General features: G+C 50.9%; 2 protein-coding genes across 2 annotated transcripts; one reads left to right on the plus strand and one right to left on the minus strand.

Annotated features, from left to right (window-relative positions):
- Nucleotides 1–220: 220 nt before the first annotated feature.
- Nucleotides 221–9291, plus strand: LOC309405847 (bestrophin-1-like; the record flags this gene model as incomplete). Its single annotated transcript, XM_082000765.1, has 9 exons — nt 221–372; nt 1311–1405; nt 1786–2019; nt 3080–3234; nt 4327–4404; nt 5970–6122; nt 6631–6711; nt 7549–7700; nt 8076–9291. 9 exons carry the CDS (start codon nt 221–223, stop codon nt 9271–9273), a joined length of 2298 nt encoding a protein of 765 aa, XP_081856891.1. The 3' UTR covers nt 9274–9291.
- A 1517-nt stretch (nt 9292–10808) lies between these two features.
- Nucleotides 10809–15832, minus strand: LOC309406092 (ferritin heavy chain). The gene is made up of 4 exons (XM_082001117.1): nt 15392–15832; nt 13321–13467; nt 12169–12294; nt 10809–11148 (listed from the first exon to the last, which is right to left on the minus strand). Exons 1-4 carry the CDS (start codon nt 15500–15502, stop codon nt 10984–10986), a joined length of 549 nt encoding a protein of 182 aa, XP_081857243.1. The 5' UTR covers nt 15503–15832; the 3' UTR covers nt 10809–10983.
- Nucleotides 15833–17025: the final 1193 nt, after the last annotated feature.

Raw genomic sequence — 17025 nt, forward strand, 5'->3', positions numbered from 1 at the left:
TTAATTGCCTACCATAAATTTCCTCCTGGTTCTCTATGTCACTGACTTCATCTTACCTGTCTTTTGATCTCAACTCATTGATTCTTTCTCTCTTCCTTTCTTCCTTCCTTCCATCTTGCTTGCTTGCTGGGACGCTTGCGGTGTCCCTGTCTCCTCCCTCTGTGCAAGCTTGCTGACAGCTTCAACATCTGCTCATTTTGTGTCTCCACTAGGATCTGTGATGACAGTGACGTACACCAACCGCGTGGCTGACGCCCGCCTAGGCACCTTCTCACAGCTCCTGCTCCAATGGAAGGGAAGCATCTACAAACTTCTCTACTCCGAGTTCCTTATTTTCATCTCTCTCTACTTCACCATCAGTCTTGTCTACAGGTAAGCATCCTTACACCCTGACACTAACACAGCCCCTCACTCTCAACCTGTCCAGGAGCAGGATAATTGAGCAACCAAGGATTGGGACAGTGATCCTGGTGAAGAGGAGCTGGCCAGCCACTCACCGGCCTCTGTTCACAGCAGGAAGGGAAAGGTCCTTCCTTACCACTCCAGTACGGCTTAGCAGCTGATAAATCTCCTTTTTCTGTCCTGGGAAGTAACAGCTGCTTTTCCCTGGGATGAAGAGTTGCATTTGCTGATTACCTACAGAAGAATAACATGTACATCAGCGGAGACCAAGGCTGAACTAGAACTGGAGATGTCCCAGTAGGGAGCTGTAGGAGAGTTTCCCTTGTTACCCCAACAGGCAATACCTTGGGTACATTTCTGAGAGCAGACATCAGCTCTGGGACCGCAGATCTGTGGTAAGGAAACTGTACTCTGTGGCTGGTCTGGTTTTGGTGGGGAAAGACAGGGAGGTCCCCTATCTGGTTTGATCACAGATGCGGCACAGAGGCAGGGAAGCAGCTCGAAGGAAGAGGCAGGAACTTATGGAAGGGCAGAGCTTGGACTGACGTTCTGGGATATTAAGTGAACTGTGGTGCACATCCAAGCTCTGTGGCAAACCCTTGATACCACATAGCACTCTCCCGAGTGAGAAAAATAGGGGTGGTCCCTGACATCAGACTGCATCACTTACCACACGCTCTCTGCCAGCGACCACTTCTGGCTCCTTCGGACTGGTCAGCAGGGTATTTCTGGGAGGTGGGCTGATGGCCCAGGCTCACAACAGCTGTTCACTCACATCATCCCCGGACTCACAGCGTGGCAGCATCGTGACTACCGTCCTTGGCTTCCCTTGCCAGACTCCTATCCCAGCAGGCCCAACATGGCACAGACTCTTCTTTGAGACTGATGCCTCTGTTTCTCCCTTTTAGGCTGATCCTGAGTGAGAGCCAAAGGCTGATGTTTGAGAAGCTGGCGCTCTACTGCAACAGCTATGCTGAGCTAATCCCCGTGTCCTTTGTGCTGGGTAAGGAGCTCTGTCTGGGAACACATAGGGAGGGAAAAGGGACGGCATTTCTTCTCCCTGGTTTGATACAGCTCTGCAGGCAGGCAAGATTCGCTGAGCGGATCCCTCCCTCTGCCTTTGTAAAACTCCTCAAGCAGAATACGTCGTTCCATGTTGCAGCTGTGAGGTATGCCCCCAGCACACAGCTTGCGCTGGCCCTGGGTTCTGCCAGGAGGGCAGGCACCAAATAAACCGCGAAACCCAGACTAACTTTAGCACAGAGATCTGAATTGCCTGCATGCCTGCACCCATCCCCGTATGAGCAGTACCAGGCTTCCTACACATGAGCAGTTACACCTCCCACTCCGTTAGGACGGCTAATTTGCTCAGCTCACCTCTAGGTTTCTACGTGGCTCTGGTGGTGTCCCGCTGGTGGGCTCAATACGAGAGCATCCCATGGCCTGACCGCATCATGAACTTGGTCTCCTGCAACGTGGATGGCGCGGACGAGTACGGGCGGCTTCTGCGTCGCACCCTCATGCGCTACAGCAACCTGTGCAGCGTGCTGATCTTGCGCTCAGTCAGCACTGCTGTCTACAAGCGCTTCCCCAGCATGGAGCATGTCGTGAGGGCAGGTCAGTACTGGTACTGCTTTCTGCGCGGCTCTGGCAGCAGGCAGACAGCAGCACCTCGCTGCTGTGCTCGGGGAGAGGAACCTTGGAAAGGGCCACATGGCCTCCAGTCTGGAGATGGGATAGTTTTGCAATGTGCTCAGCTGCTGTCTGCAGCGGGTGCTGCACATCTGCTCGTGCCCCAGCTCTGCTCTGCTGAGATAATCAACTGTCTGTTTCCCTGTGGCACAGCATGCTTGTTCCTGTTAGTGGCTGGAAGCCTTGTTTGAAGGGTCTCTGCCTGAATTTTTTACATAAGGAGAGTATCGAGATCCGGTTTGTAAATGCAGATACGCTGCAGGTCACAGGGCAGCCCTGGCTGATCAGATTAGGGTAACTGTGGTGCAGGTACTTCACTGGGAGCTGCTCACCCTGCACTGAAAGTGTGCATGGGAAGAGAAGAGCTCCCTGTAGTAAATGACCCTGTGCACAGATCTGTAGCAGAGCACGAGCAGACCCCTGCCAAGTGGTATGTTTGTCCTCCCTCAGGGCAACAGTTTTCCACTGGGCAGGTGGGAATTGGAGCATCAGACCTCCGATCTTAACTCCTGGGCTCCCTGAATCCTCTCTGAAGATGATCCTCAAGGTACAACATTTCCCAGTCTGCCCAAAGGGAGATGTCTGCACCTGCCCTAGTCAACTGGGTTCCCTTTGCAATCCAGAGAGAAACAGGCGCTTCAAGGACACAAGTTATCCCATTCCCAACAAATGTCTAAGTACACCAGGAAATTCCACCCTCAGCAGTACTTTATCTCCCTGCTGACTGTGATCTGTGCAGATATGCTGCAGACATCCAAAGCAAAATGAGATAAAGCCTGCCTCTCACACTTCTGTAACTCCATGTTTCAACAAGAAGACTTGACCTCCTATGTGTCTCCCAAAGGCTGAGTGCCTGAGTCTTTCCTGTGATTTTTAAGGAAAGCTAAGGTGACCACCTGAGATTTAGATGTTTTCATTTCAGACCAGATCCATTCCTTTCAGCCCTTTATGGTCTTCCCTCTGCCACCTACTCTTTTCCACCCAGGCCTCATGACACCAGAAGAGCACAAGAAGTTTGAGAGCTTGAATTCCCCCCACAACAAGTTTTGGATCCCATGTGTGTGGTTCTCTAATCTGGCTGTGAAGGCAAGGAACGAGGGGAGGATCCGGGACAGCGTGCTGCTCCAAGGCATCCTGAATGTGAGTGACAGAGACTACAGGCAACTGTTTGAGATCCTTGTCCAGTCCTCTGGGGGCAACTACAGGAATTTCCAGAGGTCAGGCAAGGAATAGGAATGGTGAGGTAGAACAGTGAGCCAAGCCTGTGCCTGGGGATATTACGTTAACTTTGATGGGAAATGCCCCCACTGTCACTCTCCAGCTCGTGCCAGAACAGAGCTTTTCATGGCCTGCTGACGTGGTAGCAATGTCACATGTATTAGAGGCAAGGGGAATGTGACATCTTTCTCAAAGGTGGGACTGGGAGGAACCATGGGACTCACATCTAGGCATGGTAATGGGAGACACCCATGTAGCAGGTTCTTGATCAGCCTTCCTCCAGCCTTCACACACTCCAGAGCAGCCAACGACAGTGGCCAGTGGAGGTCTCTAGGATACAGACGGAAAGCTGCAAGGAAGCCAGGGAAGCATGTATCTGGAAGAGACCAGGAGAGGTCAAAAGCATCCCCAACAACCAAGGGCCTTGTAGAAAACTTCGCTATTGAAAACTCTTAGTCCTGGGAAGCAGGCCATGCTCCGCAGGCAAGACCTGGCAACGATCCCTGCCCAGCTGCAGAGAAGAAAGACACAGAGCAGCTCATCCTTCCGGGTATTCATGTGCAGAGAAAGTCACTTTGTTTCTGTTGCCTGGAGTGAGATTCATCTGCCCAGAGAGAGATCTCCCTCTGGGCTATTTATCTAGACTCACTATATAATCAGGAGAGAGAAATGGATGCTCCTGAGAATTCTCTGCCTAACCTGCTGGCTGCTCACTTTGTGAGGAGGAAAACTCTGCTACGAAGTGAACTAGGAAGGGATCTTGGTCTCAGATGGAGACACCCAGGCAGCAAGGAGTTCCTCCAGGGCAAGCGTGAGACCCTGCTGGTGGTCTGCTGGGGTGAGGCTGGGCACCAAGGGAGCAGGAGTCTTGGCTGAGCCCTTCCTTCCAGAGGAGGTGCAAGCGGGAAGGAATGGGCTGGAGCAATGAAAGGCAACGGGCACGGCGAGGCTCAGTGTCCCCAGCAAGGCGATGCAATGTTCGTGCTGACAGGCCATTCTTTTTCCCTCCTGCAGGAGCTCAACACCTTGCGCAGCCAGTGCGGGCGACTCTATGGGTACGACTGGATCAGCATCCCCCTGGTCTACACTCAGGTGAGAAGGGATCCCCCCACGCCTACTGCTGCGCTGCCTGCCCGTGCTCACTGCCCCATGCTACAAGGGGCGCCCCCTTCTACACCCACACCTGCCCCACACTCGGACCCCTCATCCCCACCTACACACGTTGGTGCTCTCACGTACATAGCTCAACAGCACACCCCCAGCCTTATTTCCATAACTCAGACACAGCCACCTCTACAGAAACACATGCTGTCTGGGGGTAGCTAACCACCATGCGTGCCACGCGGGTATGAGGAAAACACAGACACACACGGATCACTCCCTGCACTGCCTTGCCAGGAGCACGTCCCTGAAGCAGTTTCTTCCTCCTCAGCAGAGCTGAGATCTGTCTGTCTGCCGGCAAAGCTGCTCCAGCAGGCAGGGCATCTCTGATGGAGTTGTGCCGTGTGTGTGAGAGCGAGCTGCGTGCGTGTACTCAGCTGTTTAATAGCTCTCTCGATGCAAACCCAGACAGACGCTTCAGCACCAACTTGCTCCTTTGTCTCATACGATCCAGCTGCTCAGGTAACACTAATGCACCTGGAAACACCATGGAACGGGAACTGCTTCTGTTCACGCAGCGCTGAAGGTTAATGGGCAACACGTTGAGAAACTATATTCCTGCACAGACCAGTGTCCTGTCCCAGGAGCAAAAGCAGTATCACAGCATGTCTTTGCCCCCTCTGCAGTACACAACCCATTTTTAATAGGTTCCTATCCAAAATGCAAAGTCTGTCATTCGAGGCACTCTGTATCCTGCCTACCATGAAACAGCCCTGTGCTGTTCACTGCAAGGAGCTGCCTGGCTAGCCCAAGAGTCTTGTGATGCTGGGTGTTTGTTTTGAACCCCCTTGCTTGTTGTATCAAGAGACCACGCAAGAGTCTCAGTTGCTTTTAATTTGAAAAGGGGAAGTTTCCAGTCCCATGATTACAGAGAAAAGCACAAAGCTCATTGTAGCCTGAAATCTGGGCAAGCCAACGGCAAATATAAAAAAGGTCCAGCATGAGCACCAGGAAGGAAGGAGCTAGTTCAGAGCTGGCAGCACTGCCAGGGCTCCCCTCCCTGACTTGGAAGTGGCCCGCCAGCATGGACTGAGCCACAAGGGGCTCAAGACAGCTTTCAGGAGAGGCAAGGACAGGAACGAAACGAGCTCACAGCACCCCTTACTTCAGCAGCAGAACAACCATGCAGCCATGTGTCAGTTGTTTAAACTCTTTCCATCTAGGATGCCACGTGCTTTCTTCTGCCATTATCCTTCTGTGGCGCCTACACAGATGTCATTCCAGGGACAGCATGGAATGAAATATAGTGTATGTAACAACTGAAGGGCAAAGGGTATATTTAAAGCTTTCTGCAGGGGATATTACGTTAACCTATCTCCTCTGCAAAGAGCAGAGGAGAAGCCTGTCATAACTGAATCCAAGGCTTTCAAAAGGAAAGAAGCTCTGCAGCATCTTGCTGCTGTTTGGAGATGTGCGGGGTGGAACTGAAGAGACATGCAGGGAAAGCAAGCTGGGAACTCAAGCTGCTCTGGTGTGTCCCCTGGCATCTTTCCCAGGTGGTGACCGTGGCTGTTTACAGCTTCTTCCTGGCCTGTCTGATCGGGCGGCAGTTCCTGGATCCAGAAAAAGCATATCCTGGCCATGAACTAGATCTCTTCGTGCCTGTCTTTACGTTTTTGCAGTTCTTCTTCTACGCTGGCTGGTTAAAGGTAAGTCCAAGAAAATGTGTCTGGAGCCGGAATCTGACCCAGCCAAGGGTTCTTCCCAGTGTGTGCTCACCAGGAACCCCGCTGTGTTCTTTGGCCTAAGGGCAACATGCCAGTTGCTGGCAGACAAAAGGGGAGCTGATCAGGGGCTGAGGGTATTGCCAAGACCTTCTCATTTTCCGAGTGTCTCACCCTGGAGATCAGTTCCACCTTTCCTAAAAGCTTTGGTCCTGAATAGTTTGGGGAAAAAGAGAGGCAGTGGGCTACGCTTTGCCTGCAGTTGGTGGTCTGGAGTTGCAAGCGGGCTATGTGAGCAAGGGGCAGTTCTCTATGTACACCAATGCTGCCCAGCCACTGGCAAGCCTCCATTAACCCATCCCTTTTTGGGAAGAACAGCATTGCTCCGAATTCAAGAGACATCACACACGACTCTGCTCCACAGGCCTTTTACCTGCAGGGAAAGGAGCAGGTATGACCATGGTGACCTTCATTATGCTCTCTCCACATGCAGGTGGCTGAGCAACTCATCAACCCTTTTGGGGAGGACGATGACGACTTTGAAACCAACTGGCTCATCGACAGGAACCTGCAGGTAAAGCAAAGGCACAATCCTCCAGATGAGCCTGACCTGCAGCAGAACACTGAGACAGGACCTCACCTGAGGGTTTAGCAAGCCTCATCAGTGCAGTCACAAAGTTCTCCTCCAACACCTCTGCTGCCCACCTCCCATGCCTGCAATGGGGTGGAGAAGCATCCCTGTTACCCTTGTGTTTTCCTGAAGTGTCAGGTGGCTGCACGTGAAGAGGCAGCCCAGGATCTCCAGAAGGAGATGGCTAGGAGAGCAGGAGAGCATAAGGCTTCTCAACAAATATGAGGGTGAAGGTGGCCAGCTCACTGTTCCCCCCTATCAGCCAAGGGGACAACCCAAGCTCCAGGAAGAATGTGGGGCAAAAGCTGTGCCAGGAGGATGCCCCCACACCAGGGAAGACTGGGCTTTTGGCGTATCTTGCTGCACAGAGACCGACTGCAGCTTTAGTCCATGCTTTGGCACACACGATGGATCCAGGCTGTTCATTTCACACCGTTACCTTTCAGTGACACTCCTGCCTCTCCCCAGCTTTTGCCACCTTGTGTCTGTATCTAAAACTGCCTCCTCTGCTTTCTTCCATGCAGCAACTCTCCACCTTCAGACCTTCTGTCCTAGGGCGCATATTGCCTTTCTGTCTGTTTCAGCATCACTTTCCTTCCAATTGATCAAATCTCCCCATGTGAAAAACAACCCGAGTGACGGGAAACCACACAGCAAACCCAGCCGCTTGCCTCCCTTCCGTGCTACATCGCTTCCTCCCGCCCTGCATTCCTTTGTCCACTGATGATAGCCACACATAATGCCACTCACCCTGTACTACATTGCTGCTGTCCCCTGCAGGTCTCCCTTATGGCAGTGGATGAGATGCATCAGGATTTGCCCATTCTGGAGAAGGACCTATACTGGAACGAGCCTGATCCCCAGCCACCCTACACTGCGGCCACTGCCGAGTACAAGCGCCCATCGTTCCTTGGCTCAACTTTTGATATCAGGTGAGTGCAGCCACAGAGTGTCAGAACAGTCCACATTTACACCTTGGATCAGATCTTGTGCAGGATATTATACTTGAGGAGTAAGAGCATGCAGTAATATCTTTCTCCATAGTCTGTGAAATCTTGCTCTAAGATACTTTTAGGCTCACCCAAAGATGACAGCCAACATCCTCCTCGGAAATGGATACCTCTGGTCTCTTGCCCCCCTCCCTCTCCTATGAGCATCCCTATTGTGGAGGGCCTAACACATATCTAATGGCAATACAGGAAGGGAGAGGTTTGCCACTGACAGCAGCACTCCCTGTGCTGCCAGCCTCTCACCAGAAACAACCTCCTTTTGTGACTGCGTAACAGGCTGTTTTTGCCTTTCCCCAGCATGCAGAAAGAAGAGATGGAGTTCCAGCCCCTGGAGCAAATTAAAGAGAATGAGGAGGCCAACCACTCCACACCGTTACTGGGACACCTGGGCCGCCTCCTCGGCGTCCAGTCACCAAGCTTTTCCAGGTCCTCTTCCCGGATGAACCTGCTGCGCAGGCGAGGAGACCCCACATCCCCCTTCTCCCATTATACGTACCACGACATGGGCAAGTCCGGAAGCCCTTGCAGCACCAATCGGCCAAGTGGAGACTCCAGCTCACAGGAGCAGTGGGACAGTGAAGACAGAAAACTAAGGGAGTTTGACGCCTTCATGTCAACCCCGTTTTATGAGAGACCTGGTTTCTACAGTGCTCCACAGACACCGATCAGCTCTATCCCCATGATTTTCCCTTCCAGACGCCAAGGCCGCAAGAAGCCTCCTGCACTCTCCAGCATCGCTGCATGCTCGACTTCTCTTAGGGACGTCATTGTCAACTCCTCACCTTCCAGGGTCAGCGACATGTACAAAAGCCAGAGCTCCCTTGGGTCAGGTGCAAAGGAAACATTTATTTGGCCAACAGATCGGAGCAAAGGTCCCGACTCACTGGTTGTAATGGTAGAAGAAAAGAGCAACTCTAACACTAAAAGCACAGAAGCTGCCACCACAGGAAGTCCAGGAGCTCAGTCCACAGCATCAGACAGCCCTAAATTCCCCTTCTTGGCAGAGTTCCCAGACCACGAGAAGCAAGGTAGCTTCAAGAGTCTGAAGAGCTTGAAAGCTTCTCACCCACCCTGGCTAACCCTGGAGAACACAGCATCTGTCACTCCCAATTCTGAGCATTCCAGTGCTTTCCACACCCCCAGTAACAAAACCCCCGTAGGCAGTGCCTCCCTCTGCTTCTCATTCACTCCTGCAACATCCCCAGTGCTGGAGAGATCCCACATGGCGAACACAGGCCCTGATGCCCGCAGCCTCAGTTTAGAAGATGCAGCCAGCACTCCAGACCAGCATCCAGCAGAGGTTTCCAGGACCATGAGAGATACTGGAAATGGAAGCACTAATACTCCTCCTACAAAAGAGCCAAGACGAGCAGAGAGTCCATCCCCCAATGACTCTGGCATCTCGCTAGCCGAAGGTGACTATGTGGGGCTGATGGAGGTGATCATGGAGACCAGTGAAAGCACATGCGAAGAGCAGACAGATCAGTACAGCTAGAGGAGACCAAGAGACACACAGTTCTGTCAAGATACCTGCCATATTAGTGATATCGCAGTATCTTTACACCTGGCCACACTGGCACTAAGCCACACAGAAGGGCAGTGCAGCCAAAACACCTACTGCTGGAACATGCAGCTAAAGCCCAGCCTAGGCTAAAGCCAGCACTAATGACACACTGCTGCTGGCCTCAGGTACAGCAGCAGGCACAACTTCAGTGCTGCAACAGTAACAAAACAAGCAAAAACCCCTCTAACATATAGCAAAAGAACAAATAAGACTTTGAGTGTTAAATATTGCAGATGCCTAACAGCAGAGGATTAGCTCAGCAGGTACCAGCCTGAAGAACCTGGAGCGCAGGCATAGCCCACAACAGAAAAGGAATAGAGTTAATAAGGATACTTCCCCCCTCCTCAACACAGCAAGAATTGGAACTTGAGCTTTATGTTAACATTTGTCACAAGTCTCAGGCAGGACTTGCACTACTGACAAGATACTCCAGGGAGAGTAAGGGACCGAAGCGAGTGACATCATTTGTGATGCAGATCCACGGTGCTTAATAAAGTCACATCTAGCTGTTTTCCAGTACTGGAAAAGTAATGGGATAAGGTAGGGCAAGCATCCACTAGCGCAGGTGGCTGCAGTCAATGGTATTTACCCAGCACATTGCTTCCTTCTGAAGTTCCACATCATATCTGCCATTGATTTGACAGTGCGCAGAGGAGTCATCTGGATGGTAGCAGACACCCTACAGCTATGAGATTTTACTGTCTTCCCTAAGAAAATAAAAGTAAGGCTGAAGTCCAGGACCGTTTCATTTCCTCATTTTAGCTTCCACACAAAAAATACGAATTTATAAGAAACCACAGTTTTCCTACTTCTTCCTGTCTTCAGAAACAGCTGCAAGTTTCCCCCATCACAGAGGGCACATGACAAATTTACTCCACCTCCCACATCCCTTCCAATACCCACAACAGCTGCCTACTCTCTCTGCCTTCCAACTACAGCTGCTACACCCTGGCAGATGCCATCACCGCCCACTGCAACTCCCAATACAGCATCCCTGAGGCAGTTCCTGCAGCATTGCTACATCAGTCCAGCCCACTTAGAGTGCATAGCTCTGAAGTCTTGATTCACAGTATGTTTTTCCCCATACACAAGTGTAGCACCGTTCATTAGACACGACGCCTAGTGAGGCGCTAACCCCTGCCCTTCAGTAGCTTCACCTGAATTCACAGGGACCAGTTCAGCAAGCCCAGATACTCAAGCCTTCCTTTCCTTGAGCATTTTTTACAGCAACAGCTTTGGTGGCAAAAGCATTTTAAAACCCAGCTTTAGTCACTGAGCAATTCCTGCAGCAGGCCCTACTGGCCTGGAAAAGGCAGTCATTTTTATAAAAGCACTAAGCAAGTAAAACCTTATCCCTCTAATATATCCCTTCATCCATGCCCAACTTAAGACAACTGTCACAACAGAGACTATGGAGCACAATCCTGCAAGTATCTCACTCCCAAGAGAAAATAGAAAGAGCCAACTCGAACCAAGTCACTTTATTGGATGGAGGGCAATACACAAAACACAAGAGAAAAGAGGGGCAATATTTGGTACAGAATATGAGAACAGTTTAACTAGATAGCTGAAGATGCATGCACAGCTGGACAGCAAAGTAGAAGTCCCACTGAAACCCACAGAGTGGCTCTTGGCAAGACTTCAGCTCTCATTGTCACTGTCCCCAAGGGTATGCTTGTCAAAGAGGTACTCTGCCATGCCGTATTTTGGTGCCCCCATCTTCCGCAGGTTGGTCACGTGGTCACCCAGCTCTTTGATGGACTTCACCTGTTCATCCAGGTAGTGAGTCTCAATGAAGTCACACAACTGAAAGCGAGACAAGAGTTTAAATTTAGGCCTGCACACAGCTTATCCTGCTGAAGGAGCATCCAAAATCCTACCAGCCCTCTCTAGGGAAAGGAGAGGATACAGAGAATGACAGTTTTAAAGCTGCAGAAGATACTCAAGAGGAAGAAGCCTTTGGTTTTTGCCTCAGCAATGCCAGAACAAGACCAAAGTGAGGCAGACTTATCTAGGCACGCTTACTCCAGAGCCCTGCAGTACACTGTCAGCTCAGGAAGCCTCCCCTCTTCTTCACTACAGGAAGCAATAGGAAAATTTCTGAACATATTAAGAAGGCCCCACTGCACAGCACTCGAATTCACAACCATGAGGATTTACACCTTTAGAATGATCCAGCTGTGTTGTCTTTTTAAAAATTCCCTCTAACTTATGCAGGACACTTCCAAGAGTACTTTGATTCAGACACATGCTAATTTCTTCCTGATACTAAGAAGACTCAATCCAGCCTTGTCACTAACTTCCATCTGTGAAAAAAACCTGTGTTTTCAGACACTGTGTTCTGAAGCGTCAGGGCTTTTAACACCTAGAAGTAGTGACCCCAAAATTTTATGGCAAAAAGCCTCAGAGGCATCCACTGAGTTTAAAGGAAGAACTTATCCCCCACAGAAACAAGCCTTCTCCATAGAGCTTAATACATTTCTTCTCCTCAAAACACTGTTCATGAGCACTCCCCGTTCCCAAGAGCAACAGAAGGGTTTGAACAAAGCGATGCACCCACTGTTCTGTAAGGAAGGCCTCAACAACCCTAACACACTGCAACTGGTCCTCCTGGAAAAAGACAGCAATAGCTCTGCCACATGGCGAAGGCACAGGCTGACACCTGGGCCCTTCCTTTTGGAAAGGCAGCACCACTAGTTCACACCCTTTTTTCACCTTTAGTGAGGTCAGGGACACACCGCTCCCCCCGCAAACCCAGACAATTATACACATACAAGCCCCCTCATTACACAGCTACATGTGTAATGAGCTTCAGCATCTACTCACATGTGGGTCATTCTTCTCAGTTGCCAATTTGTGCAGTTCTAACAGTGACTGGTTCACATTCTTCTCCAGGTGCAGGGCACACTCCATTGCAGTCAGTCCATTCTCCCAGTCATCACGATCTGGCTTCTAGAAGGAGAAAGCACATGACCATATTTTCAGTAAATATCCACAGACCATTGGGGAGCAAAGTCTTAGATCAGTCTCACAGGCTGTTTAGACCAAATTCAGGCATTTAGGTCTCTTCATTTTGCTATCACCAAAACTTGGCGGACACACAGCACACACTCTGAACAGAGCCGAATGCATGCTCCAAGTCCCAGACCTGTCCCCATCCCCGAGGTTCTCCTCATGTTATGTTCTATGAGCTCTTGTAAGCAAGACAGCTAAGAGAACTGTCTTTCCTCCTCCCATTATAACTTAATGGCTTAAACATCTGCCCATGTAAGGAGGTAATGGGCACAGTCCCAGGAATTAAGCTGTTAAGACACCAGTACAGACAAGTCTAGTCTTCAGCTCAGAACTGCCTAGTACAGAGTCCAGCATTTACAAGTACTCAGACTTACTAGTACGCAAGGGAATTCTTCTCAACTGCCCACTGCTTACTTTGTTTGCTGTTTTCCCCCCATGAAGAGTTATCTTGCATTAAACTGGCCCCACGACATTACTTTCTGCTGTTCTGAATAGTCTAATTGAAGTGACTTCAAGAAAACAGTGCTATTAAGTCTTGCAGTGAGCCATAAGAAGCAATTGGAAACCCGAGATTTCATATTCCCATGGCAAGCGAGTCAAGAGTTCTCTACAAAACAGTGCAGAGAACAGAGAAACTTCCTGCTGTTAAATTTAAGGTAGATGAAACAGTTGTGTTCTAGTTACCCTCACCCCACAGCAAACCACCTAGGACTAGGCATCCTCTCCTTACATAGAAAGTACTTGTTATTAGTCAATCAGCACAAATTATCAAATTACTACACATCTCTAGATTTTGGGCCGAGTGCCACACACGGATCGCAGCAATGCAGTATGCTCATCTACTGCCCACTGCTGCTCCTTCTGGGAGAGGACCGACAGGGAAATTTGTCCCCTTCCAGCCTGGAGACAGACCACAAGTCTAGTTCTGCATTAGACAGGACAACCCATAGCTCCACTCCTCACCTTGATGTCCTGCAAGAAGATGCGTCCGCCCCTCTGATTTTGTAGCTTCATCAGTTTCTCAGCATGCTCGCGTTCCTCATGGGACTGATGCAGGAAGTACTTGGCAAAGTTTTTCAGAGCCACATCATCCCGGTCAAAATAGTAGGACTGAAAAACAAGAATTCACGTGCTCCAAACCCCAAGCCTCAGTCCAGCAACCACACAAAGTCAAGTCCGTACCGTGACTTCAGATAGGTCTCCTATCAGCCCTACTTCAAGATGGCTGGAGTCCAAGCCAAGGCTAGCAAGCAGCACGATGACAGGAGGGCACCTTCCCTTAGTAGCAAGTTAAAGATTTTCCTGACTAGGATTAAATTAACTTGCATCCCTCCCATGAACACCAGGGACATAGATAGTTTGTCGTTCAGTTCTGAAGATACAAAAAACCCTACACCCCACAAAGATACCTGTTCTTCTGAGCACCATTCAAAGGCCTTAAACACAGCAGACTTGAAAAGCCTTTTTCAAGAAGGAGAAGTTTTCCCTGCTCCCTTTGTTTGCCCGAGTTTGTTTACAATGATCGCAAGTCAAGGTTCTGACTTGCAATACCCATTAAGGGTGGCCAAGTACAATAAAGGTTCCCCAGGCTTATCAGGGATTAGACCAAGAAGTACAGTTTCTGCTTTTGAAAAAAAATAGTATCGCATTTAAAAAACCAAAAGATAAATAGAACTAGAATACATATTCAACAGCAAATACAAGATCATCTTTTTGAAAGCCAAAAAAACCTCTTAACAGTAGTTAGAAGCCATCACACAGCTTGTTTTTTCTTTGTCAGAGCTGTTAGGCAGGACTCAATGGAAAGCTTTGTACCAACTGCCAGTTATTTACCAGACAAACTACTACAGAATTCTCTGCTCTTCAGCCATCAGCTTGGAGGTTCAAAGCAAGACACTGGTGCTTGTGTACCACTATCATTCACCAACATAATTACATTTAGCTTGTAGTTGACAATCAGAACCTTCACGGTAACACAGCAGCAAGCTGTAGAAGTTCTACACCTACATGCCACGACTTACTACAGTGTCGCTAGAAAGTCCCAAGTTACCTGCAAATCTAAAGCGCCAAGATTGCTGCACAGAGGTCAGAGCTGCTGTGTGGACCAAAGTTACTCATCTCAACTATGGCTAAAATTGGAGCCTCACGCCAAGTGAGACATGTAAGCACAGTGCCAAGGAAACCACGGATTCCTACCATTATCATAGAATCGTTAAGGTTGGAAAGGACCTCTAAGATCATTAAGTCCAACGGATTTGCTTAAAAAAACTACGAAGGAAAAACCTTGCCTCAGAGACAAGAACGCCTGTGGGAAAGGTGCCAATCGCTTTGTTAGTCAACTCCTGCTATCCAAGCCCAGCCCCAAGGGCAGAGCGGCTTGGAAGCTGCTGAGCTGTGCCGATAACGAGTCCGCCAAGGGCAAGGGACAGAGAGCGGTTAACGTCCAACCGAAGGTCGCCACCGAGATAAAGGCCTCACCTACAGAAAACAAGCGGCTGCTCCACCCCCTGGGGAAGGCCAAGAAGGCCCCAGAGACGGAGGGGGAGGAGCGCGGCGGCGCCCGCAGGCCCGGCCCGGCCCCCGGGAACCCCCGCCCCGATCAAGCAGCTCGGCCAGCATGCATTGAGAGCCCAGGCTGGTCCCTCGGCCAACGCCGCGGCCCCGGCTCTACACCTTCATCCCTTGCAAGAACCTTCCTACTAACCCCACGCACACTCCCGCTTCCCTCCGCCTTCCTCAGGCAGGTCCCACGCAAGAAGGTGCGACATTTCTTCCCCCCCCCGCCACGGCAGGGCCCAAACAGAGGGCAGGCCCCGATCCCTCTCGGGGAGGGGCCACACCGGGTGGGGCCACACCGGCTGGGCCCGCCTGCCCCCGAGGCTCAGTTACCCCCCCTGCCCTACCTGAACACCAGCCTTCCGGGTAGGCCCAAGCGCTCCCCCCCAGCAGGCCCCAGGCCTCTCCTTTCTCTCCCCACACACACCGAACAAACCGAAAACCTTCCTCCCCTCCGCGAGCACGCCCAGCCGCTCACCATGCTGAGGTACACGTAGGAGGCGTAGAGCTCCAGGTTGATCTGGCGGTTGATGGCGGCTTCGCAGTCCTGGTGGTAGTTCTGGCGCACCTGGGAAGGGGGTGCTGCCATGGCGCTGCCTTACGGGGTGAGCCGGCGGGTAACGATAGCGGGGGTGGTGGCAGTAATAGTAGTAGTAGCGGTGGTGGCGGCTGGCCCGAGCGCGGCCGGTTCCGTCCAAGCACTGTTGACGCAGGAACCCGCTCCGCTCCGCCTCGCCGACACGCTCTGAGCAGCGGCCGCCCCGCGCCGACCCTCTTATAGTGCCCGGGGGGGCGGGGCCTCCCGCCGCGCTTCTGCTAGCCCAGCGTGACTCAGCACCTCCCCCGAGGGCGCGTGTCTCGACGCACAGCCCTCCCCCCCCGCCTCACCCCGTGTGGGCGGGGCCGGCGCGCGCCCCCTGCCCCAGAGCGGCGGGCAGGCCGCGGCCTGCGGCGAGGGGGGGGGGGGGCGCACCCCAAAACGGTCACGTCCGGGTTCAGCCGACCCTCGTCCCGACCCCAGGGGCAAGGAGCAGGCCCCGGGCAAAGGCCTGGCCAGCACCGAGACAGAAAGGCGTTTGTTCGCCGACGTTAGAGCCTTTAAACCTTAATAGTAAAGGTTGGAGCCGCTTGCTGAATACAGCGTTGGGAAGGAAGGAATTCGTGCCGTGGGGGATGGGTTGTTTTCTCCTTCCATTTATTCTGAAAGTGGTAATTGGGACTGGAAACCTGTATAAAAGCGTGGCTGGCTGCCAATGGCAGCTGCCGGCTCTGGCTCGCCACCCAGGTACCACAGCCTGGTGAGTCTTCAGCCGCCTCCCTTCCACGACCAGGCCCTCCTTTGGATTCTGCCTCAAAAACGGGCCCAAGAAATGCAAGTAACAATTAAATAACGGCGAAGATCCCTGATGAGCCAACCAAACGCAAACACAGCTCTTCAAAGTTGCTCCAAGTTATTCACAGGCGCCTGCAGCAATGACTTTTGGTGTTGGCTCGTGACCCGGGGAAGGAAGCATGCTGGATGTTAGCACCAGTGATGACAAAAGGCACCATACACAAGAAAGCTGGTGAGAAACTAACATTTCATGCCCTCAGATGTTCGATTTGCTTGATGGTGAAGGTCTAGGATAGGAGCCTATAGTCAGTTCAAACATGACACCAAATAATATAGAGGTAATTGAGAAATCAAAGGTCAAACAGGAAAAAAACCCCTGAGCTTTCTGATAAGGAGATGATTATTTCAGCTGCTTTTAGTACTACCATAGGCATTCAGTGTGTGCGGTCATTTATTTTCAATAAACATTGGATTCTTTTACTTTCCAGTTTCTGAAATTTTAAGTAGACGATAAGTGCAACCTTGAGGGCTAGAAACATCCTACTTAAACTGAGATTATCCTGTAACATCAGGCTAACAAAATCTCGGCTTTTACTAAGCCAATCTTAATGTTGAAATTTATCAGAAATATTAGAAGTTACTGAGCCTGTAAACTTGGATTAAATCAATTTTCCCCTAACCATTTCTTTCTACAAAGTTGTATTCGGTCTTTGAACCTTCCCAGTAATGTGTGATTTCCCACGCGTGACTGCATAGGTGTCTGTGTGTAAAGGGCAGTG

Source organism: Phaethon aethereus (genome assembly GCF_964289735.1).
Source record: "Phaethon aethereus genome assembly, chromosome: 5".
Classification (NCBI taxonomy): Eukaryota; Metazoa; Chordata; class Aves; order Phaethontiformes; family Phaethontidae; genus Phaethon; species Phaethon aethereus.

Coding starts and splice junctions, on each gene's coding strand:
- LOC309406092 (XM_082001117.1), bottom strand. CDS start 15,502: ATGGCAGCACCCCCTTCCCAGGTGCGCCAGAACTACCACCAGGACTGC. Junction 13,468..15,391: donor CCTACGTGTACCTCAGCATG/GTGAGCGGCTGG, acceptor CTTGTTTTTCAG/TCCTACTATTTTGACCGGGA. Junction 12,295..13,320: donor TCTTCTTGCAGGACATCAAG/GTGAGGAGTGGA, acceptor TTCTCCTTCTAG/AAGCCAGATCGTGATGACTG.